This window comes from Phoxinus phoxinus (genome assembly GCF_949152265.1).
Source record: "Phoxinus phoxinus genome assembly, chromosome: 14".
Classification (NCBI taxonomy): domain Eukaryota; kingdom Metazoa; phylum Chordata; class Actinopteri; order Cypriniformes; family Leuciscidae; genus Phoxinus; species Phoxinus phoxinus.
In genome coordinates, this window is record NC_136889.1 from 23,579,609 (window position 1) to 23,605,438 (window position 25,830).

Here is a 25,830-nt window from a genome sequence, read left to right on the forward strand (position 1 = left end):
TACAATGGTAAATTCTTACATGTGTGTGTCGTTGACTGAACAGAGGAAAGGTCAAAGCTCCAAAACATTTATTTTGAATTTCATGCAGAAAGAAAGAAAGAAAGAAAGAAAGAAAGAAAGAAAGAAAGAAAGAAAGAAAGAAAGAAAGAAAGAAAGAAAGAAAGAAAGAAAGAAAGAAAGAAAGATCTTAGATAATTAATGTGCAGATAACATAACATTTTGAGTTTAAATTTATTAAACCAAAAAAATAAGGCAAACTTAACTTACTTTTTTTGAGTTAAACCAACCAATTTCATGTGTGTCTGTAGCATAACCGTTTTGGAGTCGCTAAAACAAAATGGGAAGATCTACACTCTAAAAAAATGCTGTGTTGTTTCATTTTGGGACAAATATGGACAAACCTAAACGTTAGGTTAAAAATGTAATTAAAAAATTTAACCCAACGGCTGGGTTTGTCCATATTTGAACCAAAATTGGATTAAAACAACCCTGCATTTTTTGAGTGAGGCTTTATATATGTAGCCTATATAAATTGTTTAAATTGTATTTTTGATTACAGAATCATTCAGTCATGAGTCAGTCATGTTTTTAACCACTTTGATTAATATTTAATTAAATATGAATATTTAATTATTTAATTAATAATATTTAATTATTTTAAATGGTGGTATTTTAACTAACTAAGAAAGAAAGAAAGAAAGAAAGAAAGAAAGAAAGAAAGAAAGAAAGAAAGAAAGAAAGAAAGAAAGAAAGAAAGAAAGAAAGAAAGAGTATGTGAGTGAGTATGAATGAGTTCATTAAATGAATGAGCAATAAAGGAATCACGCGCTGCAGATCCGCCGCACATGATCTGAATTCCAGACGTGACGCGCGCTCGCTGGTGATCATCGAATCACGTGACTCGAGCGCGCACACACACACACATCACGGAAGCGCTGCTGCAGTTTAGTTTAATCTGTCAAACTGTTTGTTGTGCTGTGAGTATTGAACTGGCTCAGGATTTCGGGCGCTATGATACTCTTAGATGCGAACACCTAAAATAGTAAGTTTACTTTGTTGATACTTAAACCAGTTAGAAGTTCAGTGCAACTTTACTTGAACTTTATGTTTTTGTGATTAACGTTAGTCACCACTAGTTTCATTCTGGAGGAACTGAGAGGTTTTGTCTTCTGCTGCACATGAGTGTCATCCTATTGGGTGTTGTGTAGTCGTTAACTTGTTTGCATTCTATTATATTTTATTGTATTGTATTTGAACAATTACTGAACAGTTTAAGGAATCTGCATATGGTGAGCAATATTTTTTTTTTTTCATTATTATTTCTTAAAGATTGTCTTTGAGTTATTTTTAGTGTCTTACAGAAGCGTTTATCCCATTAGAAGTCACACGGGCCCTGTTTTGTTGTAATAACAAATAATTAGGACTGTAAATTATGATTTTCTTGACTACATTAAGAGGTTTATGTAAGACTTAGATTTATATGAAGCCATGTTAGAGTTATCCACAATGTGAATAATATTATGAACTAATCTTCTAATAACTGCATTCGTGTTCAGGTAAAATGAAGTGTCTACTGGTGGCCAACGAGAGCGCAGAGGTTTTATTCTACTGGACTGACAAGGAGTTCGAGCAGCGGATTCAGGATCAGTATGTGGTTTCCCAGGAGGAAGGAGAACGAGTGAGAATTAATGCTGTTTGACATTTTATGTTAAATAACATTTTAATATACGTGCATGCGACATTATTAATATTATTATTTTTGATGTGTTCTTAGCTCCCCGCTTTTGAAGACAGCATCAACACTCTGTTCGCACCCATCATCATCTCCTGTAGCACCATGGTGGACCGACTCGGGGACAATTACACCTCCTTCAACACAGAAAACAATCATATCTATGTTCTGCATCAGGTAATCCACAGCAGAATTAATGTACTGTATCATCTGATCTAACACTAATAAATAAATGTTGTTAAATATAATGTTTTATATATTTTAATATAGATGTTTTGAGGGATGCACCTATGTATTGGCCAAAAATTAAAAGCCATTATTGTTTATAAACAGACGATGATCAGGGCGGATTATATCCTGTCTATCAAAAGGGGACAGAAAAACAAATCAGACTTCAACTCATACTGTGTGTGAAGAAAATCTCTCTTGTCAGGTTAATGTGACAATAGTTTTTTAACAGTAAAAAATAGCGACATTAAAGCAGACTCTATTCGAGTTACCGTTGCCTTTCTATCAGCTCGAACCACTCTGACCAGTCTCCTCTGCCACAAAACTACCTCTCGCTGAATATCTTCTCTTTTTCTGATCATTCTCTGTAAACCCTAGATATTGTTATGTGTGAAAATCCCAGTAGCTCAGCAGTTTCTGAAATTCTCACCAACAACCATACCACGTTCAAAGTCACCTTTCTTGAGTATCAGTATGAACATAACATATAAGCCGTCTTTCAAAAAAAAAAAAAAATCTATGTATTTTTCCAGTACTCATGCCACATCTGCCACCAACATGACACTTGTGCTTTCTATCATTCTATCAGTTTGAGGAATGTCTATACATCGCTGTGAATGGAGATGGAGATGAGACCGAAGAGGATTTGAAGAGAAAGATCTATGTGATGAAGAAACTCACAGAAATCATGTTTGGGATGGTGACGCTCAGCGGGGCCCTCTTGAGGAAAGAGTGAGAACTGCACTTTGTTCAACATCACATCAACATATTTCATATTATAGATTAGTATTACTAGTATCATTGCATTTCACTTCACTTTGCTTTTTAACGGACTCTTTCATATATTCAAATTGATTTGTCAGATTGCGCCCTCAAGAGACAGAGCAAAGGATCCGGTTATGGAAGAAGCTACAAAGCCTCCTGGAAACGTACAGCCGCTTACGAGAGCACGACCAAAGCTTTTTAGTGGAGGTGTGTGCAAGTGCTGTTTTTATTAGTTGTATGCTAGGTTTAGTTTTAGTCCACACATGACGAGTTCTCTGTGTGTTCAGGCGGTGGAAAGGTTGATCCACCCGACCCTTTGCGAGCAGTGCATCGAGTTCCTGGAGCGTCGGCTGGTGCAGCAGATCAACAGTAACATCGATAGAGCAGGCGAGGAGGTGCAGCACGCTTTCATACTGGTGCACACCAAACTGCTGGCCTTCTACTCCAGGTACAGCAAACGCTGCTGGAGAACATGATGTTTTGACCGCAAAATAAACAGAGAACTTTGAAATAATCTCAGATTTCTAACTTTTTTTTGGTGCAGTCGAAATGCCAGCAGTCTAAACCCCTCTGATCTCCTGGCTCTGATCATCCTTGTGCAGGATCTCTACCCCAGCAAAATCGACCAAGATGACACTCCTGAGGTCTGATATGTCTTCTTTTTGATATCGCTTGTGTTTTATTTTGCATTGTGCCCTGACAGTATTGTCTGTATATTTAGGAGTGTGAGAGCAGTTCAGTTCCTGATGTATTCTACACCCCAGAGCCCTCTCCTCCTGAACGGGAATCAGGTGATAGAAATGAGTAGACTTTCGTAGACTTTGTGTGTAATGCAATGACATTCAGACATGTTCGCTAAAATTTGGAAATGCACCAAAAGTGGTAAGTGTTGTATAAATACAAGCTTGCTTATTTGTGTTTTTAATGCGTAGTCCGACCACGAGGTGACAGTCCTCCTGTCTTCCAGTTTGTAGATCCTGATGTTCAGGTGAGCTATCTGTTCCTGTCCATCTCTGCTGCCCTAAAAGTACTATGATCTAATGTAATATGATCTCATTTGTAAATTCATGGATCTGCTCATAGTAAATAAAGCAAGGGTGTAGAGTTACATTCGAGCTATTTTAAGGCATGAATAATTTTTCAGGAATACATATGCACTGGAAAAATGTTTAAATATGTTTTAGGGCTAAAAGTATTGACTACAGGGGGACTTTAAATATTTTTTTGCCAGAATTTGATACTTTAATTCATTAAAATTACTTAAAATTAGAGTAAAGGCATTCATAGTGTTAGAAAAGATTTCTATTTTAAATAAATGCTGTTCTTTAAACTTTACACATTTCATTAGGCAGCACAACCCTTTTCAAGTACTACTAATAATAATAATAATTTGTTGAATAAAAATGTTTCTTGAGCACCAAATCAGAATATTAGAATGATATCTAAAGGATGTTTAAGTAAGATAATGTTGTCAAAAGGATAATAATACATTTTATAAAATATAAATAAACTATAATATTTAAAATATACCGGTAAACGTGTGTGTGTGTGTTCCCCAGCCATATATAATATTTTTACCCCTTAAAGGTGCAGTATGTAAGAATGACAACTAGTGGTCGAAATAGGTACTGCAGTCAAATTCAAAATTTGAATACGGGTTGCCAGTTTGAGCACACACAACAAGAACGAGCACAATGGACAATGAAAATTGGCAACGTGCAGTATCACAGACCAAAACAATAACAAACATTCCAGCCTGGAAACGCACATTTCAAAGTAAAATAACTGGTTGTAGAAGTTTTTTCAGAGAAACGAGTATGTGAACTTAGCATGTTTCCTCAATATATGCAAACATATTATGGTATATTATATTATATATAGCTTTAGTAGACTGAACAAGTTACATACTGCACCTTTAAAACTGTCTTTCTATTTATCAAAGAATCCTGAAAAGTTTCCACAATATATATATATATATTATATATATATTAAGCAGCACAATTGTTTTCAACTTTGATAATAATAAATGTTTATTGAGCACCAAATTAGGGATGCACCGATCCGATATTCAGTATCGGTATCGGCTCCGATACTGACATTTTTGCTGGATCGGGTATCGGTCAGACGAGGCCGATCCAAATCCGATATTGTGCGTATACTATTCTGTGCTATTGTTAAGCCCCACAAAAGGCACAAAAACATTATAAAGCACCATAAAGTTGTCGTGCACTATATTATAAGTGTTCTGAAGCCATTATATAGTATAATGTGAGATATAAATTAATATTTAAGTCATTAAATTCAAGATCACGTACACTTTTCCCTCCGCTGCGGCTGTCAGTCATTCTCCATTCAGCATCAAACAGCGTCGCGTTCGGTTACGAGTCAACACGATGAAAAAATCTATCCAAGATGATTCAATTTTAATTATACTTGATCTGTAGATAAAGGTCTATGGTTTTGCATTAAACAACTTTATCTTGCTGGACTTTATTGCTGTACCTTAACTACTTTCTACCGGGTGTCTGTCTCTCACAACACTGGAGTAGGGTCAGAGCACTATAGCAGCTAACTGTTCTTCACGCGCACAGTAAATGACATTTAAAACTGTTAAAAGAAAATAATAAATAAACTATTGATTAGATAGATACTGTATAATACTCTACGCATCAATATGTCTTTCCTTCGTGCTTTGAAATCTTCAATGTGGACTCGACGCGCTGCGCGCTGTGACTCGCGTTGCTTCAAGCGCATCATTCTGCGCTCGCGATGCGCATAAGCGCTGTGTGCCGCTTTTCATATCAATACAGCGACTGTTCTGTATAGTTCTGTACTATCCATCATGTTGCTGCCTCATTAAACCGCTGTGCTATACATTTAAAACATGTCTCAATTTTATAGTAGGCTATAAAATAATTAATCTTTTTGATTTTTGTTATCTTGTTTTTTATGAATGTATTTTACAACAATACAAAGAGCAATGTGTAACGTTTTACCAGATTTAGTGTTACACTTATTCTCATATTTGTTCCCCACTAAATGTTTTTTCATGTTCAGATTTAATACAATTATTGAGCACTTGTGATTTTTCTAGACTAAATTTTACTGCTTAATTATCCACTATTCTAGTTTATAATAGCATTTTTTGTCATAGATTATGGTCATATTTTTTTTGATTTGTTGTTTTTCTTTGTAATGAAGTTGTCTGTATTAAGTAGATTGTGTTTAACACACAAAAGAGTGATTATCAGTTCAACACACATAGTTATAGAAATTCTACTTGATTAAAAAAAAACTGCCCTGGTATCGGATCGGTACTCGGTATCGGCCGATATTGAATTGCAGGTATCGGAATCGGTATCGGAAACAAAAAAGGTGGATCGGAGCATCCCTACACCAAATCAGCATATTCAAATGATTTCTGAAGGATCACGTGACACTGAAGACTGGAGTAATGATGCTGAAAATTTGCATTTGCATCACAGCAAATAGCATTTTAAAATATATTCAAATAGAAAACAGTTGTTTTAAATTGTAATATTTGCACACTGTTACTGTTTTTACTGTATTTTTGGTGAACATAATGATCTTCTTTTAATAACATAAAGCTTACTGACTCCAAACTTTTGAACAGTAGTGTATGATGTAAAATGTGTATTTATAGAGGGGTTTTTCTGCATATTCTTATGATTTTAGATGGCTGAGGACAGTCTGAAAACTCTTGAAGTTCCAACCCCTGACCCCTCAGCCCCATTCAGAGTATTCCTGGAAGCCAAAGAGTGTCCCATGATGCCTCACTCCATGTATTGCCTGTCTCTCTGGCCTGGAATCACACTAGTGTTGCTCACCAAGGTGAAGTCTTTCTGAATATCATGCATTCTGTATATTATCAGACCTCTAAAGCAAAGAAAAGTTACATTGCATCTTCCTCAATTAGTCATATTTATACATTATTAGACATATTTATTCTACTCTTTTCAAATAAGCACATTTGTATAGACAATGATTTTGCTTCCATTGAAGCACAAGATGATCATTCTCAAATCATACTGAATAAGGTATGATTTATTCTACATATCATGTAGGTTTTAAACAAACATGTAAATTTCCCAGCTAATTTTTCTTGCTTCTCAATAGATCCCCAACAGTCATGTGGCAATATCTGTTTACTACTTTCTGGAAGCGTTTGTGAAGCTGGAGAAGAGGTTGTGTGAGGGGCATGAAGGGCCCGCGGCCACACGGGGTCAGCCCTCTGTCCAGGAGCAGCGGGGCAGACTGGAGAAGTTAGTCAAAGCCTGGGCCAGCATGGACATTCAGGTCCGTGTGGACAACCGACCCGAGCACACACTCTCAATCCTTTGCACACTGTCAGATCCACTTTACAACGTGCTTTCATTAGGACTCATGAGGGACTCAATGATTCTGCATCAGATCTCAATTCTGAATAATTGCATTAATGGTTCATTTATTAACAATCTTTTGCTAAAATTATTATTATTATTATTTATTAAAACACCATTCATTAAAACGAAAACATGTTCTTTAACTACACTTTAAATTGCTTTATAATTTTAATCATTATAAAATAAATATAAAAGCTGAATATGTTTTTTTTTGTTACACTACCATTCAAAAGTTTGGGATTGATATGATGTATTTGAAAGAAGTCTCTTACACTTACCAAGGCTGTATTTATTTAATAAAAAATACAGTCAAAACAGTAATATTGTGAAATATTATTACAAATTTATTTGAATTTATTTTAAAAAGCAATTTATTGCTGTGATGGCAAAGCTGAATTTTCAGCATCATTACTCCAGTCTTCAGTGTCACATTATCCTTCAGAAATCCTTCTAATATGCTGATTTGCTGCTCAAGAAACATTTATTATTATTATCAATGTTGAAAACAGTTGTGCTGCTTAATATTTTTGTGGAAACAGTGATACTTGTTGATTCTATGAGTACCGTAGAAAGAATTTCTTTGAAATATATTTTTTATTTGTAACAAAGTAAAAGTATTTGCTGTCTAAAATACAACATTGATTAGAATATTGTTCTTTGAGCAATTTATTCATTGTTGTGTCATATTGAAATTTAATCTCTTTTTTTGTGTCCTACTGGAGACATTTGTACACTAAAATGTATATTTAAATTCATTTAAATCGATCAATTTCAATAATTGCCACCTCACATATAAAAAAAGACAAAGAAATTGTATACATATACAAGAAATACATATTTTGAAGATTTGTATCCAGTAACCAAGATCAACTGGAAAGGTCTTGAAAATTCATTGACCAGAATTAGTCAGTGGAATGTTGTCGCTATAATAGCATATTTGTTTTATGTGTTCAGACTTCCCATCTTCAAAATGTGTGGACAGATTTTAAGAGCAAGGCCTTCACCAGATCTGGATCTGGATTCACAAGGGAGTGAGTGCTGTTTTTGTTATTAACAAACTGAAAACTGTCTTTTCTGTATTGGATGTGGCTTAATTCACTCATTTGACGTTTTATGTGTTGTTGCAGTTTGCTGCCCTCTTGTCGAAACATGAAGACTCAGTTGTGTAGTGTGTACAGGCAGTTTTTTGCAGCTGAGTGCATGGGCAGCAGTCAGCGATTGGCTCCTCATCTGCAAGCACGAGCTCTGAACATGGTCCAGTATGTATGAACAGATACTTCTAATAGTACTCATTTTGAGTCACTTTTAACTGTCTTTCACATTTGTTGCAGAGAGAAGTTGATGGACTGGAAGGATTTTCTGCTGGTGAAAAGCAAAAGAAATATCACAATGGTGTCATATCCTTTTGTTAACATTGAGTCTTTTGGTTTGACGAGATCAGTAGTTGCCAGGAAGGCATTCAATCTTCTTCTGTTGTGACATTGTGATAGACTTTAACCATGCTCTCCTCTCACATACCTGGAAGAGTTTCCTGGTCTCGTCCACTTTATCTACGTGGATCGCTCAAGTGGTCAAATGATAGCGCCTTCCCTAAATGTGACGGACCGCACCGTTTCTGAGCTCGGAAAGGGACCTCTAGCTGACTTCATAAAGGACAAGGTGTTTTTGTGTGTCTAGCCCATAATGCACTGTATCAAATCGTGAAATGTTTTTGTATAAGTAAATGTAGCTGTTTGTTTCTATGTATTGTTATATCAGTACATAGAAATTAAATTGATTAAATATTCTTCAGTAGAGATACAGAATGTTGTTGAAAAGCTGAAAAATATTTCATAAAATCAAAATTAAATAATATAGGTAGAATAAAAACAAATGTTTTATTTATATATATATATATATATATATATATATATATATATATATATCACACACACTCCTAAATATAAGTATATATATATATAAATCTGTTTACTTACCCTTTTAAGGAATTTTTTAAATAAGTTTTAATAAGTTTTTTAATACACTTCCATTCAAAAGTTTTTTTTAAATGTATACTTTTATGTTACACATTAAATTGATCACTGACAGTAAAGTCATTTATAATGTTACAAAATATTTCTATTTAAAATAACTGTTCTTTTGAACTTTCTATTCATTAAAGAATCCATAAAATATTTATATTACCGGTAATATATAATAATAATAATAGGAAATATTTCTTGAGCAGCAAATCAGCATATTAGAATGATTTCTGAAATATCATGTGACTAAATACTGGAGTAATGATTCTGAAAATTCAGCTTTGCCATCCACCGGAATAAATGACATTTTAAAAAAGTTATTTGTTAAAATATTTCATAGTATTTATTTTCTTTTTTGCTGTATTTTTAATCGAATCTTACAATCCTAAACTTGACTGTATATTATATAACAATACTGTATATTTTTCATTAGCTCCTGATGATATGCTATTCTCATCATGAATCTGTGCAGGTTTGGAGTCTTGTGGCAACAACACGGCGATACCTACACAAGGGTTACGCCACCGTCACACTCCGAGATGGAGATTATTTCTACTGTTACTTTTTGTGGTTTGAAAATGAAACGGTAAATATTAGCTTGCATCTTCTTTACTATAATACATATAATGAAAGGTATATGTGCTGATCAGGTTTAAATGTTGTTTTGACAGGGTTACAAACTGGAGGTGATAGACATACCCAGTTTCCCAGATGACACCGCTCCAATAGGAATGCTCACCTGTGATTATTATAAGTAAGACATAGCAACTAGGACATCACTTGCAGTTTGAAGCATATTTATGATTCAGAATGATTTGACAACACCTTGACTAAGAGTTTAAAGTGCCCCTATTCTGCTCTTTTAGATATTACCTTTCATACAGTGTGTAGTATAGCTGTTTGTGAATGTAAAAGGTCTGGAAAGCCACAAAGATCAAAGTGCACGATAAATGGAGTTATTGTCTCCTAAAAGAAAGAACTGATTCTGAACTGCAATTCCAGTCTCACTTCCTGCATGAACCTGTGTAGGTTTGTAACAGATTAGCGTGATGCCACCCTACGGTCTTCATCGGCTGCCACGGACAACGTCTAGTTTGGCTCGTCCTCAAACACTGTTGTTGTATCTGAGGCCTGGAAGAGATTGGTTCGTATTGTGCTGAGGAAGATTTGGAGCTGAAATTCAGAGTAGGCTTGCAGAAAGGAAAGGTTTAGAGAGTCCGGATCCTTTATTGAACCATTTCACCCACTTTAATAAAAGATGTGAAGCTGCAATTTAATACTATGAGAAAATTCAAGTGGTTTTTACCTTGGATGCTTGTAAACCTATTGTAGGAGACCTCAAAAATAAAATTAGGAATCTTTAAAATAGTATAATAGGGGCATTTTAAAATGGGTCAGTTTGAAGGTTATTGTACATAATTATTCTATTTAAAAGTAGCCATGTACGGAAATGGACTCTGCTAGAGGTTGCTGTTGAGTTCTCAGTGGTTGTTAGTAGGCAGATGCTACAGTGTTTTTGATGGTTTCTAGATCATAGGAAGCTGAACTTTCTTTAACACATGTCTATTCTGTTCTGACTGTGTCATAGGAAACTGCTGCGGTATTACAGCAAAAGACATCAGAATGAAGTGGTGAAGTGTTATGAACTGCTGACTGTGCATCTGGGTGTAATCCCCAATGAATATATTCTTCAGCACTGCAGTCAGCTGGCCCGCAAGCTGTGGGAGCCCACCCGTATCCCGCTCCTGTGACCAACACGGTCCTCCGAGGCCATGCGGCCGTGCTCTCTTTCTTCTGTTGCTGCATGAGCTATAATCTATTTCTGCGCAAGTACTGCTTATTTCAGTTCAGGTAACTGCAGAAAATATTGTGCCGGGAAACTAAACATTGCATTTCTTGTGCTTCTAATGAACTGAATGTAGGGTGCAAGTGCACAGTGAGAAACACACATTCTTAAGGTGCTCGTAATGCAAAAATGTGTCTGTTATTTAACAATTTTTGTGAAACCAGGACCAAATATTATAGGAAACACACTTTTCTTTAAAGTCAAGTCACTTTTATTTATATAGTGCTTTATACAATACAGATTGTTTCAAAGCAGCTTTACAGTGATAACAGGAAAATGATTCAGTGAAAGATTTCGGCTGTACTGCAGCTCTTGAAGAAAATAGTGTCATTGTTTAGCTGAAGTTAGTTCAGTGTTCATTTAGTTCCGTTATAAAGATAATCAATTATTAATTTGCTTTGGAGATGCTTTGAAGGGAGGGTGGGATCTCATGCGTTCAAAGCCAGCTTGCTATTGCTAACCTCTCTGAAATTGCCAACCCTACCTTTAATGAATCAACAAATTTGTCATTTAGTAAATTTTGTACATTACAAAAAAAACAACAACAAATGGTTGTAAAGTTAAAGCTGAAATGCACAAATCTAATTCTTAAAAAGGAGAATAACAGTTTATTTATCCTGCCATCAAGTAGCAGATGATTTCTCTCCTTCCATTATGTCTGCACTTTTTGAACTGTAATTAATGACCATGAATGTGTTGCAACAAAATATTCCCTATTTAAATTTTAGTTCAGAGATAACTAAAGATTCGCTAAAGACGAAGTACATTGATAAGGAAAGTGTGTTGTTTTTAACCCACTGCTTTATGTTTAAAAAATATAATGTGATATTTTACAGGACCGATTATCACACCCAAACACGAATCTGTCATTTATATTTGAACACAGTATTGTTTGGATGTATGTAATGTTCTGTTAAAAAATGTTTTTACACTATGTAATCAGTTTTCCAAGATAAATACATATGAAATAATAATTTATCTGAATAAATCTTTTGTCATCTTTAATAAAGCTATATTTAAATGTGTTTTATAGTAGCTTTGGTTTTAATTTTAGTAGTCATTTTCACTTATTTTAAATGCATTTGTTTGTATATTATGTTACTGGCTAACGTCTGTCGTATTTCACCCCAAAATTACACAATTTAGTACATTTTGCCCTGAATTTTATAAGATCGATCCTATTGTCTTCCAGCAGGTCTGTTTCTGTTGTTTGTCATGCGTTTGAACTTCTACATGTACTGTAGCTGTTTCAGAGTCTCTGCCGTCATCACAGTGCCCCCGTGAGGTCTCGCACCGCTCCGGCTTTAACCAGCTCCTGCAGTAAGATGGTCTCAGCGCTGACATCGTGAACCACCTGTGCCCTCATGGCGTCCATGCGGAGAGACCCATAGTAGTGCAGCAGAGCTCCAGGGTGCTGAAGGTCGTAACCAAATCCAGCTAAACTCACCTCATCACACACCTGCAGGGCCAGAACTATTGCCGTTATACCCAGGGTCGGCACCATCTAACAAACAAAATATAAAACTGACTTCAGTTAACAATGCTAGTGGCAGAACATTTAGTAGGAGTCTTGTTCCACAATAACAACAGTTACAGACCCCAACAATCTTACAGACCCCAAACTTTTGAACAGAACTTCAAAACACACAGTGTGTGCGTGTGTTTATGTTTTAGGAGCAACAATCTAATTAGGAACCTTTTTAATTCAAAGCCAGGAGAAGTAAAAGTTTTGAGTTTGCACAATTGAAAAAGTATCTCAGTTCTGACCTTTTTGTGTTGCTCTGCGTAGGTTTGCAGCACTTGTCCTGTCCTGTACATGATTTCAGGATTCAGGATGCGAACATTTTCTGGTTGAAGAGGTATCGTGTCTATTACATGCTTCCAGAACCACAATTTAGACCACCAACTCTTCAAAAAGACAGGGACAGACATTGACTCCTTGGAGCACACTGTTCATGTAAACAATTAGGCCATATTCCTATTTTAGTTTTTTTTAGGCCATTTCTGTTATCTTTAGGCTATAGCACACCTAAGAGATTAACAAAACATTTAATATTCACAGTCCCTCTCTTTCACAAAAATTGATGACTCGTCCTGCACTCAAAGGCGTATACAAATCTTTGTCCAACAAAATGCTCTCTAGAATGAGAATGTCCCTCCTGAAAACCTTTTAACGTTACTCACCAAAGGTTCCTTGGTTACTACAGAGATGAGCCATGCTATATCCAAGCTCTTGAACGCAACCAAAGCCACCATTTCAGTATTCTCGTATTCTTGTGACAGGGACGGAGCCCCTTCTGGATAAATGAGCCGGATGGTAGTTCTAGAGCCAGCGTCTCTCTCAAATCCAAACACTGGAGCATTGTTCACTCTGTAAGTATGAAGAGTAAAATATTAATGTCGACACAATTAGTTCAGGAAAGTTAGTATGCATCATTGACACCGTAACACCTCACCCATATGTGTTTGTTAATTAACTAACCTAATGATGATGTTGTATTGGTCTATATGAGGTCCAAGATTTTTTCCACGTAAAATGCCACCGCTTCCGACCACCACGCATCTCCTGCAGGTCCCTGCCCCAGTAGGCACACCAGTATAAGGCAAAGCTTTCAGGGCCTGAGCCACCATCTCCTCACTTCCCTGCAGACCCAGAGGAGGAGGCAGTGCCCAGTCCTGCGTGCCATTCTCCAGGAACACAGGGATCTTCAGGAGCCCAGCAGGAGTCGGCAGCGTCATCACCCTCTCCACACTCCAGCCACTGCGACATGAGCGAGACAGCAGAGCCGCTGACTGATTCAGCAGAGCCTGAGGTGTGTACAAATGAGCTTTCAGACACCTGACCACAACACAAGTGTAAAATAATACTCATTGCAGTAGCAGAGATGCATATCGGTTTGTACTTGTTGTTCCTTCTACCTTATTATACATTGTAGTGTATAAGCAAATAAATCACACACTATAATTGTTTAAAAGTTTGTAAGGAATTAAGATTAAATTAGGAAATAATTTTATTTATTAAAAATAAATTGTATTATGGTTTACACAGAAATGTTAAGCAGCACAACTGTTTTCAACATTGATAATAATAATGTATGTCGAGGACCAAATCAGAATATTAAAATGAAGGATCTGATGATTCTAAAGGATCATGTGACACACACACACACTGCACTAAGTTTTTGGTTCAGTAATTATTTTTAAAGTGTTTTTGAAGTCTCGTATGCTCTCTCGTTTGATCAAAACATATATACTTATAAAGTATAAACCGTAATATTGTGAATATGATTACAATTTAAAAATATAGCTGCAAGCAGCAATCACCGGGGCCAAGCGCAAGCAAGACGACAAGACGTGCCAAAGTGGCTGGGAGTGAGAGATCAACTGCAGCAAGGAGCAATTGAAGACATTTAAAGATGAATTTTGGCAAAATGGTTGAAAAATCACATGCATTAACTTAAAAATATGATTTAATAGATTTTCACTTTCGACCAATAGGTGGCGCAGTTACAAAACTGTTGTGATGTGGTCAGAGTGAAGTGACGACGACACATACAAAGTTTGGTGTCAATATGTCAAGGCATTGCAGATATAAAGCCTGAATAGTCATTTTGGCATCATGCCTCAACTTTGCCGCTGCGGTATATAAAAACGGTTTCGTCTATCGACACGAAATCCATAACTTTTACTCGGCACGGTCTGGAGATGACACGATCCGATTTTGGTGAAAATCGGACGTTCGGTCTAGGAGGAGTTCGAAAAAGTAGGTTTTAAAAGAAAATAAAGATGGCGGACAGGAAGTTTGGCTGACTATGGCAAAATTGGTATCTATGTTTTCAGCATAACCCAAGGAATCTATTGAGATCAGTGTCATTACTATAGGCAAATTTATTCAAAAGTTATTAGCATTTTTGGATATTTCATTATAACTTTTGACCAAAAGGTGGCGCTGTCTTTAAATCTGTTGAGTACTTTCAAGACATGGTGTTGATGGCACATACTGAGTTTCATAATGTTACAGCAATGCATTCGTTAAGTATAGCATTTTACATCACTAAACTGCATTGAAGTCAATGGGAATTTCATGTTTTGTTTAGTTTTAGCACCACCAAGAGGCTCAATCCCACAGTTTTTTGTGTGTGTCCTCAGACTGAGCCCATGCATCTGTGTGTCAATTTTGGTGAAAATATCTCAATTAGATTCAACGTTATAGACATTTACGTGAAAAAAACACGTAAAAAACGACTGACACGTGACTTTGATTGAATTTTACTACCCCTTACGATCAATATTTTGAGATTTGAGCATTGGCATAATGCTATCGACCTATGTTTCCAAACTTCTGACGGTGGTTTCGTCTTGATCGGACTAGCGGTTTCGAAGATATCGCCAAATGTTTTTTAAGCGCTAAATTACAACGCTGCACAAACCATATGCCGAAACCTGGCAAGTCTGATATCGTTGGACTCGGCAACGATTCAGGAGTCTAAGGAGATGACTCCCGTGAGAATAAGTCGACCACACCCAAAGTTATAAGCATTTGAAAAAAAAAAATATCCACTAGGTGGCGCTGTTTCGAAACTTCTCAGGCTCCTTCAGGGCATTGTACTGATGACTCATACCGAGTTTCGTAAAAATTCGTTCATGTGTTCAAAAAATACAGCATTTTAGCACATAATTCAAAATGGCCGACAGACAAAATGGCCGATCTGGAAAAATTGGATATCAGTCGACTCGGCATGACGCCCTGAATCTAACGAGACCACGTTTAGGATTCTTGGACAAACCGTTCAGAAGTTATAAGCCAAAATAGCAATTTTTCATATTTCTGGACCAGTAGGTGGCGCTGCGCCGAAACGCTGCATGCAGCTTCAGGTCATGCTTTTGATGACATGTGCCAAGTTTGGTCTGAATACGATAAAGCGTTGCGGAGATACAGCCTTACGTCTATTTTCGCAAGTGCTACATAAAATTTGTTTGTGCGTTTATCAAAAACGGTTAAGCGAATCAACTTGAATTCCATAACTTTTTGTCGGCACTGCCTGAAGATGATCTGGTGCAATTTTGGTGAGAATCTATGTTTTCAGCATAACCCAAGGAATCTATTGAGATCAGTGTCATTACTATAGGCAAATTTATTCAAAAGTTATTAGCATTTTTGGAAATTTCATTATAACTTTTGACCAAAAGGTGGCGCTGTCTCATAAATTTGTGAGTACCTTTAGGGCGTTGTACTGATGACCCATACTGAGTTTCGTAACGATACGTTCATGCGTTCATAAAATACAGCATTTTAGCACATCATTCAAAATGGCCGACAGCCAAAATGGCCGATATGGGAAAATTGGATATCAGCCAACTCAGTATGACGCCCTGAATCTATCGAGACCACTTTTATGATTTTTGGACAAACCGTTCAGAAGTTATAAGTAAAATAAGCAAATTTTCATATCTCCGGACCAGTAGGTGGCACTGTGCCGAAACGCAGCATGTAGCCTCAGGTCATGTTTGTGATGACATCTACCAAATTTGGTCTGAATCCGATTAAGCGTTGTGGAGATACGGCCTTACGTCTGTTTTCGCAAGCGCTACGTAAAATTTATTTGCGCGGTATTCGAGAACAGTAATTCGAATCAACTTGAATTCCATAGCTTTTGGTCGACAAGGTCTGGAGATGATCTGGTTCATTTTTCGTGAAATTCGGAGCAACGGCCTAGGAGGAGTTCGAAAAAGTAGGTTTTTCGGAAAATTCAAAATGGCGGGAAAACTATTATGACGGAAAATGACGTCATAGGGTGCAGTCGAATCGTCATGAGCTCAGGAATCAGAGGAAAAATTTTGTTTCTAGCCCTTGTGGTTCAAAAGTTATTAGCATAAACATGAGTGAAACTTTGGACAGCTGGTGGCGCTAGAGGGAATGAGTTGGAGACTCCAAATTTGCTATGGTGATAGGTCAGGCTGTCCTCTATCACTGTGCCAATTTTCATAAGTTTCCCGCAAACGGTTCTATAGGCTGTCATAGACGCCCAGTCGGAAGAAAAAAAAGAAGAAGAAGAAGAACCGGAACAGATACAATAGGTGCCCGCACCTTCAGTGCTTGGCCCCTAATAATAGGAACGGGAACAGAAACAATAGGTGCCTACGCACTTTCAGTGCTTGGCCCCTAATAACTGTTTTCTGTGTGAATATTTTGAAACATAAGGAGATTAATTGACTAAAAACTGATAGTAAATACTTTTTTATGTTAGAAAAAATTATATTTCAAATAAATGCTGTTCTTTTGAACTTTCTATTCATCAAATAATAAAAATGTGTCATGGTTTCCATGAAAATATTAAGCAGCAAAACTCACAAACCAAATCAGAATTTTAGAATGAAGGGTCTGATGGATCATGTGACATGAAGACTGAAAATTCAGCATGCCATCAATGGAATGAATTACATTTTAAAAGTATTTTAATATTGCACAACATTTACTATGTATTTTAGATCAAATAAATGCTTTGATGAGCATTAAAGACTTCTTTAAAAAAAAAAAAGAAAGACATCTTACCGACCCCAAACTTTTTAACTTTGTGTATATGTATTTATATGACAAAATTTGTGATTTATGTATTTATTGATTGATTCATAATTTACTGAAATATTATTACAGCACTATAATCATCTATATCCCTAAAATAAACATTTCAATATAAATAATAATTATTTAAATTATTTTAAATGAATGTACATGTTTACAATATCAAGGGGTTTGTTTATTTATTTTTGAAAATTGTAGAGAATTTTTGTGGGGTTTGAATAATTATATGTGAACTCTCCACATGGATTATTTAAATCATATTAAGCCTGTAGTAAACTCACAGTTGAATAGGCCTGGTTTCACAGACCAAGCCAAGATTAGGCCTTAGTTTAATTTGGACATTTAAGTAGCTTTTATAGACGTGCCTTAGAATAAAAAATTACTGGTGTGCATCTTGAGACAAAACAATGGCACTGACATATTCTAAGATATGTCAATGCAAGTTGCTTTCAGTTAAAACAGCTCAAACATACATTTTAGTCTGGGACTAGACTTAAGTCTTGTCTGTGAAACCAGGGGCAAGTCAAGTAACAGATCCTACAAATCGGCGCACATCTCATTAGCTTCATACGGTGAAACGGTGAATTACAGTACCAGAGTTTCAGCAGAACTGTCATTAGTCCGGGTGGGCTCTGGCGTTGGCAGATACGCAGGAACCAGAAGTGCAGAGTAACAGCTCAACAACAGAACAATGCTTAAAATTAAGTTGTTCCTCCTGAAATCATAAAACAGCAGACTTATGGTGTTTTAAAAGCTCATGCTAGGTGTTCTTCATTGGTTTTAATGGAATGCGTCTCTAAATCTCCAGTGAAGCATGTTTCCGTGGTGTCACCGTGCTTATCTCGGGCAAACCCACCGGCTGAGGAACGACTCCCTGGACTCTGCCCTGTTGTGTTGGGTGGTTGGGCTCTCCGAGCTGCTGGCTTCCGGTAACAGAGGAACGCTGTCCTCTTCATTATCATTAACACTCAAGTGTTTCAGTGTCACCATTTTATCCTGTCAGTCCCCAACTACGCCTGTTAGTTATGAAATACGAATTAAAACAGGAGTCATACTTTGCTTGCATGTTCTTTAGAGTCAATGCTCTAGAGCATTTATTCACAGCACATTTAAATTACTTTATGCCTTTATAAATGTTGTTTCTCACCTCTTATTTCAGGTGCTGTCTTCTTCTTTCAGGTGTAGAGATAGAAACATGTCTGTGTTGTATTGAATTTGAGCTGCGCTTTTGTCCCTTTCATGCGCTGCCGTGTTGTGTGTGTTTTGTCTCAGTCAGATCCCTCCTCACAGTTAATCATTCACCTGTCTGAGAGGCTTCGCATTGTATATCTACTGTTTAAACAGCCACACACTGCCGTTTTTGAAAATGTTTGATACCATACCTAACATCAGCATTTCAAAAGTCATTTAGACAGCATGCAGTTATTGATGGCAAAGCTGAATATTTAACAGTCATTCCTCCAGTCTTCAGTGTCACATGATCCTTCAGAAATCATTCTAATATGCTGATTTCCTCCTCATGAAACATTTATTATTATTATTATTATCATCAATGTTGATAACAGTTGAGCTGCTTAATATTTTTGTGGAAACTGATGCATTTTTGGGGATTCTTTGATGAATAAAAAGTTCAAAGGAACAGCATTTATTTAAAATAGAAATATTTTGTAACAATGTAAAAAGGTATCTTTAAAGCCCACATAAAATCAAAAATGAAGTTTACTTTTTAGCATCAATATGTTATCCTTACTGTTATATGTGCTCCTAAACAATGACAGAATTTGCATTCAGAAGATAAAAGCATTCAAAACTCATAGTCTCTCACTTCCACCAATATGGATCAATGATTTTGCCCCCTTCATTATAAATAGACGCTGAAGCTGCAGCTAAAATTGGTCACATTTACTATTTTCTAATTGGTGAATGGCACATAGTGCACTATATAGGGGATAGGGAACGATTCAGACAGTGTAAATATGCTTTCCATTGGGGTGAATGAAGTCTGGTTTCTGCACAGAATGCTATATTGTTAAGCGATAGTCGACATGGAGGAGATTAGGTGGAAACTGCGGCTTTACTGAGCTCAACAACGGCTCTAGCCGAGCTGTGATATAAACTAAACACTATTGGCTATTTCTACAAAGGGGAGGAGCTGTTCGATATGTCCCGCCCCTGTCTTCCTGTTTTAGTGGAAATTACGTCAACACATTGAATAATGCTGCGTGTTTCAAGGCACTTCGGTAGGCCTTTAATTGAACTTTTATTAAATGTAATGCATCCCCCAAAAACACATTATCTGTAGGCATTAGATTAAATATTATTAAGTATTTGCAGCAGTAAATCTTTATTTGCTTTATAATATTTTTTTTTTAAAAACCTGCTACTGCTTAAAGTATAGCAAAAAGCCTGGGGAAAGTACTGGGGAATTACTAAATTTAGTAAACTTAGCAGAATTGTTATTTTTAATTAGTTTTATGCAGATATTTTAACAGTTATTGTCAATTTTTAGTTATTTTCCAATACATATTTCAATCATATTTAAGTTAGGGGTGACTCCTGACATTTAACGACTGTTCAGTTGAAGGACTCGGACAGCATGACTGCATTGTTATGTGTAAATACTTCTAATGGTTTGTTTGATTTCATGATTATTTGCTGTTGCTCAATGTTTGGTTCAGTTGTTTTATTTGTCAAATGATGTTGGTTTTATTGAAAATTTCAACTTGATCTCACCTTTACAGCCATTTACATCTGTTCTTCCTTCAAACACAAACTGCATATCACAAACACTTAATCATAAGACATTTGTGTGCATTCGTGCGAATGTACAACCAACAGGACGTTCCAGAATGCCGCCCCGTGATTGGACATTGTGTGTTAACAGGCGTTCTTTGAATCTAGGAGGCATTTATGAGGTATCACCTGACTCTAATGAACCACTTATAAATAACATAATCTCCAAAACAGGGTGTTTATTGGGTCGTGATTCTTGTAAAACTGGACTCCCAGAGTGTGGCAGAGGGCAGGCATCTCGAGGTGGACGGCACCGAGCAAACGGTGAGCTCATGTTGCGTGTTTGTGTGTGATCCAGCTCCTGTCCACAGCTGTCCCACTGGGCCTGACGTGGCTTTACATTCCTGCTGTGAGCTACTGTATAAGACCAGTTCAGATCTCAGTCCAGCAGGTCTGCTCTTAACGGCGGGATTTTTACACGATTATTTGTGAAAGTTTGTGATTTGTGTTAAGTTCTTTTTATACTTTTTTCCCCTAATAATGGATAAGAGCATCCTATGGGTGACGGCTGAGGTTGATAGAAGAGCAACCCTTGATAAACGGGAGAAGGTAGGCCTACAGTCTAATGAAATTAGTAATTTTCTATGTATTTCATGTGTATTAAGTCTGGAAAGTATGTGTCTGAGAAGGTGTGTTTGTCCTCTATTGAAATTGTTTAGAAGCGTCAAGCTCGGGCACGGAAGTTGGGGATTTTGGTCATGGATGAACCTTCTGTGGGGGCAGAACAGGGAAATGAATGTGTCAATCAAAGAGTTGCAAACATTCAGGTGAGTGGGGAACAAAATCGCAGCAGAGATCAAAATTTGGACTGTTTATGAAAATATGAAAATTGTACCAGTCTGAGATAAACTTGATACTTGAAGAATGATCGATATCTCCAATAAAGTCGTAATGAAGCGACATGAAAAAAAATTCTTCCCTTTTGTGAGGTATATATGAGTGAAACGAACAATTAAAACAATTAAAAAAATAAAACTGGGACTTGATTTTGTCCATCGGGAATTGATTAGATTGTGGTTTGCTATTGGTCGATCTCCTGTGAGTGACAGGTTGTCCCGCCCTCACGCCAGTAAACGCATCATCAGAGAAGAGATGGTGCTGCAAGAGGGAGGGAGAAGTTATTTTGATTAAAGATTACGAGAAAGATTTACTGCAATATTAAGAATTAATGCAAATTGTCAATTCTGATTTCATTGTGACATACAATTTTCATAAGGGGTGTTGAACCAAACAAAATAAAGATCATAAAAAAAATACTTTGAGGGCATAAAAATACTGAACATTAAGAAGGAAAAAAAACATTGATATTATCTGAAATGTGTAGATGCCTGCCTATTTTTTATGACTATAATGATAACTATATTATCGTCCACACCTGCGGATGATCGATTTCTGTTTATTCAGCCGTGTTATTTATCCTTCCTATAGTCTTCATGTGAAGCTCAAAGAGTCAAACATGGCATTAACAACGGCAAGGTCATGGGATCGATTTCCAGGGAATGCATGAATTTAACAAAATATATAGCTCGAATGCAGTGAAAGTCTCTTTGAATAAAAGCGTCTGCCAAATGTGTAAATGTGAAGTTATGTTGGTTGTAGGATATTATAGACCTTGAGTTCTCAACTCTGGCTCTCAAAGTCCACTTTGTCCAGAGTTTATCTCCAACCTTGATCAAACTCACTTGCTTCAAACTCAAAGCCACCATATATGGCTGCGTCCTATTCAGAGTCTGCATCCTTCGAAGGCCGACGAAGGCTGTCCCGATTTGAACGTTCTTTCAAATGCGTCCTTTTTCGTAGAGAAATTGCCTAATTACACTTTCAAACGTAAGTATTGGGTTTCAACTTACTCAAATATCTAATGATACAAATGTAAAAAAAAAAAAACAACCTATAAAGCAGTTCAAATGTTGACAGATCTTTCTAAGATGCGATATATAGTTTATACTTTTTTATATACAGAGATGGAACATGGTGAACATATTTAGACAGTTTGTGAACCGCTTTGTTTTCAGACAGTTTAATATAACTTTGAAAAAAAGTCGAGTACAAACGTATAAATACAGCCACTCTTTAATGGCAGCTGTCACAGTTTCTAGGAGACAAGAACAATCCTCTGCAGGCTAGACCGTCTCATTTAACAACGCTCAGTCCGACCTTCACAGCCTTCGATGGATCCGGCTTCTGAATTGGGACAACTAAGAAACAGAGTGCATTAGTATTTTGGAGATATATGTTCCAGAACCAGATGGAACCAGCGGGTCAGGGTTTTGGCTGGTTGGCTTTAGCAGCCCCTGGTGGTGGATGCCAGAACTACACTATTGTGTTATTTATTTTGAAGGCGTAAAACCTATGTATAACTTTTTTATTACTTGCTCTAAAAAAGAGGCATATGCTGTAAAAAATTAAGTACAAGCATGTTAATCCTCCACCGGTTCACACTCATATACATTCACAGAAAGCTGTACTCATAATATCAAAATTTGGCATCTCATATCAGATTGTCAAGATTTTCACAATCCTGTCAATTAAAAACCATATGAGCCAATTTTATTGTAAGAATACTCCATGTGCTGTGCAGACCAGGATCAGTCAGTGATTTTTCATACAGGCCGAGGAGCGTGTGATCGTTGATCTGGGGGGTGCAGAGAATATTATTGAGCTGCGTATGAAGAATAAGAAGAACAAGAACAAGGCCACGGCTTCCGAAGGCATAATGGATGTTCCTATGGTGAGGGAAACCCATCTGTCTTTCTTGTCTTTATTATTGTCATGTGCATTTAAGTTGCATATAAGTATTATTTAAGTATTAGTCTTTTTTTAGTGTTTAACCATTGAAATTTGTCTCTGGTGTTTGTCAGGGACTTATTGAACCCGAGGAGTTTTTAAAAGCAGCTGCTCAGGGAAAGATGGAGGTAGTTGAGAAGTTTCTGGAAGATGGAGGAGATCCAAACACCTGTGATGAGGTGCTGAATGTCTGAAATGACTCTCCAGTGTTACTATTATAGTTTTTTTTTTATTAGCTTTCATTTTAATTTAAGTCAAAGCTTTTGTGCAAAAAAACAATACATAAAATGCATTATCATTCTGATACATTGACTTGTAGACGAGCCTGTATGAATAAGTGGAGGCGGAGCTAATTTGCATATTCATGGTTCCGCATATACTAAATGAAGCAAGGGTGTAGAGTTACATTCAAGCTATTTTAAGGCTTGAATACATTTTTTTTCACAGGAAAAAAACTTAAATATGTAATTGTGGAGGTCAAATATGAGTTTTAAGGGATATAATGAGTGGCCTAATGGTTAGAGAGTCGACTTGTAACCCGAAGGTTGCGGGTTCGAGTCTCATTCGGCAGGAAATGTAGGTGGGGGGAGTGAATGAACAGTGCTCTCTTCCACTTTCATTACCCACAACTGAGATACCCTTGAGCAGGGCACCTAACCCCCAATCGCTCCCCGGGCGCCGCAGCAAAAATGCCTGCTCACTGCTCCAGGTGTGTGTGTCCTGTGACTGACTGTGAGTGTGTGTGTGTATGTGTTCAAAAACTCACTGCTGTGTGTGTGCACTTGAATGGATAAAATGCAGAGCACAAATTTAGAGTATGGGACACTATACTTGGCTACATGTCATGTCACTCAACTATTGACTATAAAACGGTGATTCCCAAGAGGTTGGAGATTTAGCGTGATCCATGTCAACCTTTCTCGCTCATTGTGACGACCTACCTCTCTCATGCCATATACACGTGTCAAAGTAGTCGGAGCAACTTTTTAAAATGTTGTATTGGCAACTATAGCTAAAAAAAAATGTCAGTTAACATGTATTTTGATTCAAGTAACACATTTTAATTCTATGGTTTTAGTTTTGTTTCTCTGACTCTGATGATTCCATTGCTCACACAACTGTTTGTCTCAGTTCAGAAAAAGCGCACTCCATCAGGCTGCTCTGGGAAATCATGCTAAAATAGTGGAAAAATTGCTGGACAAAGAAGCTGATATCCACTTTAAAGACAGGGTGAGATCATTATAAATGTTTATTAAGTCAGTTCATTGTTACAATGGTGTTGTGATTGTGTTAGTTTGCTTGTGTTGTCCGTGGTTTAGCTGGATTGCAGGGCTGTACATTGGGCTTGCAGAGGTGGAAGTCTCTCAGCGCTGAAAGTTCTTCAGGACAGGGGAGCTGATATCAACGTCAGAGACAAAGTAATCATTTTATACTGGAAGACAAAAATACTGTACAGTTTAAAAAATAAGCTGTCGCAAGTATAATATGGTAAAATCGTATTACTCCCTCCCATACAGCTGCTTAGCTCACCTTTACATGTGGCCACACGGACCGGTCACAGCGAAGTGGTGCACCATCTTCTAGCCAGTGGAATCAATATTAATGCCAAAGATTGGGTAACGGATGAATAATTCATGAGGAAAACGCACAAATCATACGGATCATGCAAATTAAAAGTCAGTTTAAACATTTCATTTCTCTTTTAAAGGAAGGAGACACAGCTCTACATGATGCTGTCAGATTGAATCGATATAAAATTGTAAAACTCCTCATTCTGGCTGGAGCCGACATGCAGATCAAGAACGCTGTAAGATCAAGCTGGATGAGAAAAAAAATTCTGATCAAATATAATGCAATTTAACAGCTGGATATAAGCACTTTGTTTGTTTGTTTCAGGAGGGCATTACAGCCACTGAACAGGTGAAGCAATGGCAGTTTGACACTAAGGAGACACTGGAGAAACTGGAACAGATGAGGGAGGTTGGTCTAGCCTGACGGACACATGGAGACGCGTTGGATTCATTAGAGTCACTGTGAACAGGTGCACGGCTGAGAACAACACCTCTGCCTGAGTAACTATTTGTTTTGTTTTAAAGGGATAGTTCTCCCAAAAATGAAAATTCTGTCATCATTTTCTCACCCTCATGTTGCTCCAAACCTGAATGAATTTCATTCTTCTGCTGAACACAAAGGAAGATATTTTGAAGAATGTTGGTAACCAAACGGTTGTGGGGCACCATTGACTTCTATAGTATTTTTTCCCTAATATGGAAGTCAATGGGGACCAGAAACTGAATGAATGAGGACTTCGTTTATATAAAGAAATGAGGCTTATATTTATTTTAATTTTAAAAGGCATTGCATTACCTTGATCAGATCATAAAAAGTAGTAAAAAACGTTTTATATTTAACGTTAAATATATACGGTATGTATATGTATACTGTATGTATGCTTGTGAGTGTGTAGATGCGATTAATCTCGATTTGACAGCACTTTTATATATATATATATATATCAGTATACACACAATACACACATATGCATTACTCAGTTGAACATGTAACTTAAGATTGTGTGATTAAGAAATGGTTGATGATATTGCAAATGCCAGGATGTTTGGCACTATATATATATATATATATATGCAGTACTATATATATATATATATATA

General features: G+C 36.7%; 3 protein-coding genes across 6 annotated transcripts; 2 read left to right on the forward strand and 1 right to left on the reverse strand.

Moving 5' to 3' along the window:
- The first annotated feature begins 841 nt into the window (after positions 1-841).
- Positions 842-12,019, forward strand: hps1 (HPS1 biogenesis of lysosomal organelles complex 3 subunit 1). 3 transcript variants are annotated; one of them, XM_079635062.1, is made up of 19 exons: positions 929-1,042; positions 1,137-1,289; positions 1,557-1,678; positions 1,775-1,909; positions 2,550-2,692; positions 2,824-2,932; positions 3,013-3,173; positions 3,270-3,369; positions 3,447-3,516; positions 3,658-3,713; positions 6,422-6,577; positions 6,863-7,042; positions 8,083-8,159; positions 8,256-8,387; positions 8,460-8,525; positions 8,643-8,787; positions 9,622-9,735; positions 9,821-9,903; positions 10,738-10,905. In XM_079635062.1, exons 3-19 carry the CDS (start codon positions 1,562-1,564, stop codon positions 10,898-10,900), a joined length of 2,007 nt encoding a protein of 668 aa, XP_079491188.1. In that variant the 5' UTR covers positions 929-1,042; positions 1,137-1,289; positions 1,557-1,561; the 3' UTR covers positions 10,901-10,905. The 3 variants fall into 3 exon arrangements, with proteins under 3 accessions (XP_079491187.1, XP_079491186.1, XP_079491188.1); XM_079635061.1 differs by lacking the exon at positions 1,137-1,289 and having other exon boundaries at positions 842-1,042; positions 10,738-12,019; XM_079635060.1 differs by lacking the exon at positions 1,137-1,289 and having other exon boundaries at positions 926-1,042; positions 1,550-1,678; positions 8,460-8,524; positions 8,642-8,787.
- Positions 10,929-18,864, reverse strand: st3gal7 (ST3 beta-galactoside alpha-2,3-sialyltransferase 7). The gene is made up of 7 exons (XM_079635063.1): positions 18,726-18,864; positions 18,435-18,594; positions 18,173-18,293; positions 13,478-13,803; positions 13,180-13,366; positions 12,763-12,903; positions 10,929-12,499 (listed from the first exon to the last, which is right to left on the reverse strand). The coding sequence occupies exons 2-7, from the start codon at positions 18,566-18,568 to the stop codon at positions 12,263-12,265; spliced, it is 1,146 nt and encodes a 381-aa protein (XP_079491189.1). The 5' UTR covers positions 18,569-18,594; positions 18,726-18,864; the 3' UTR covers positions 10,929-12,262.
- Positions 13,764-25,675, forward strand: ankrd2 (ankyrin repeat domain 2 (stretch responsive muscle); the record flags this gene model as incomplete). Of its 2 annotated transcripts, XM_079635064.1 has the most annotated exons (11): positions 13,764-13,808; positions 20,670-20,762; positions 20,861-20,920; positions 21,031-21,138; positions 22,983-23,102; positions 23,233-23,337; positions 24,290-24,388; positions 24,478-24,576; positions 24,676-24,774; positions 24,867-24,965; positions 25,055-25,675. In XM_079635064.1, the coding sequence occupies 11 exons, from the start codon at positions 13,764-13,766 to the stop codon at positions 25,151-25,153; spliced, it is 1,026 nt and encodes a 341-aa protein (XP_079491190.1). In that variant the 3' UTR covers positions 25,154-25,675. The 2 variants fall into 2 exon arrangements, with proteins under 2 accessions (XP_079491190.1, XP_079491191.1); XM_079635065.1 differs by lacking the exon at positions 23,233-23,337.
- Positions 25,676-25,830: the final 155 nt, after the last annotated feature.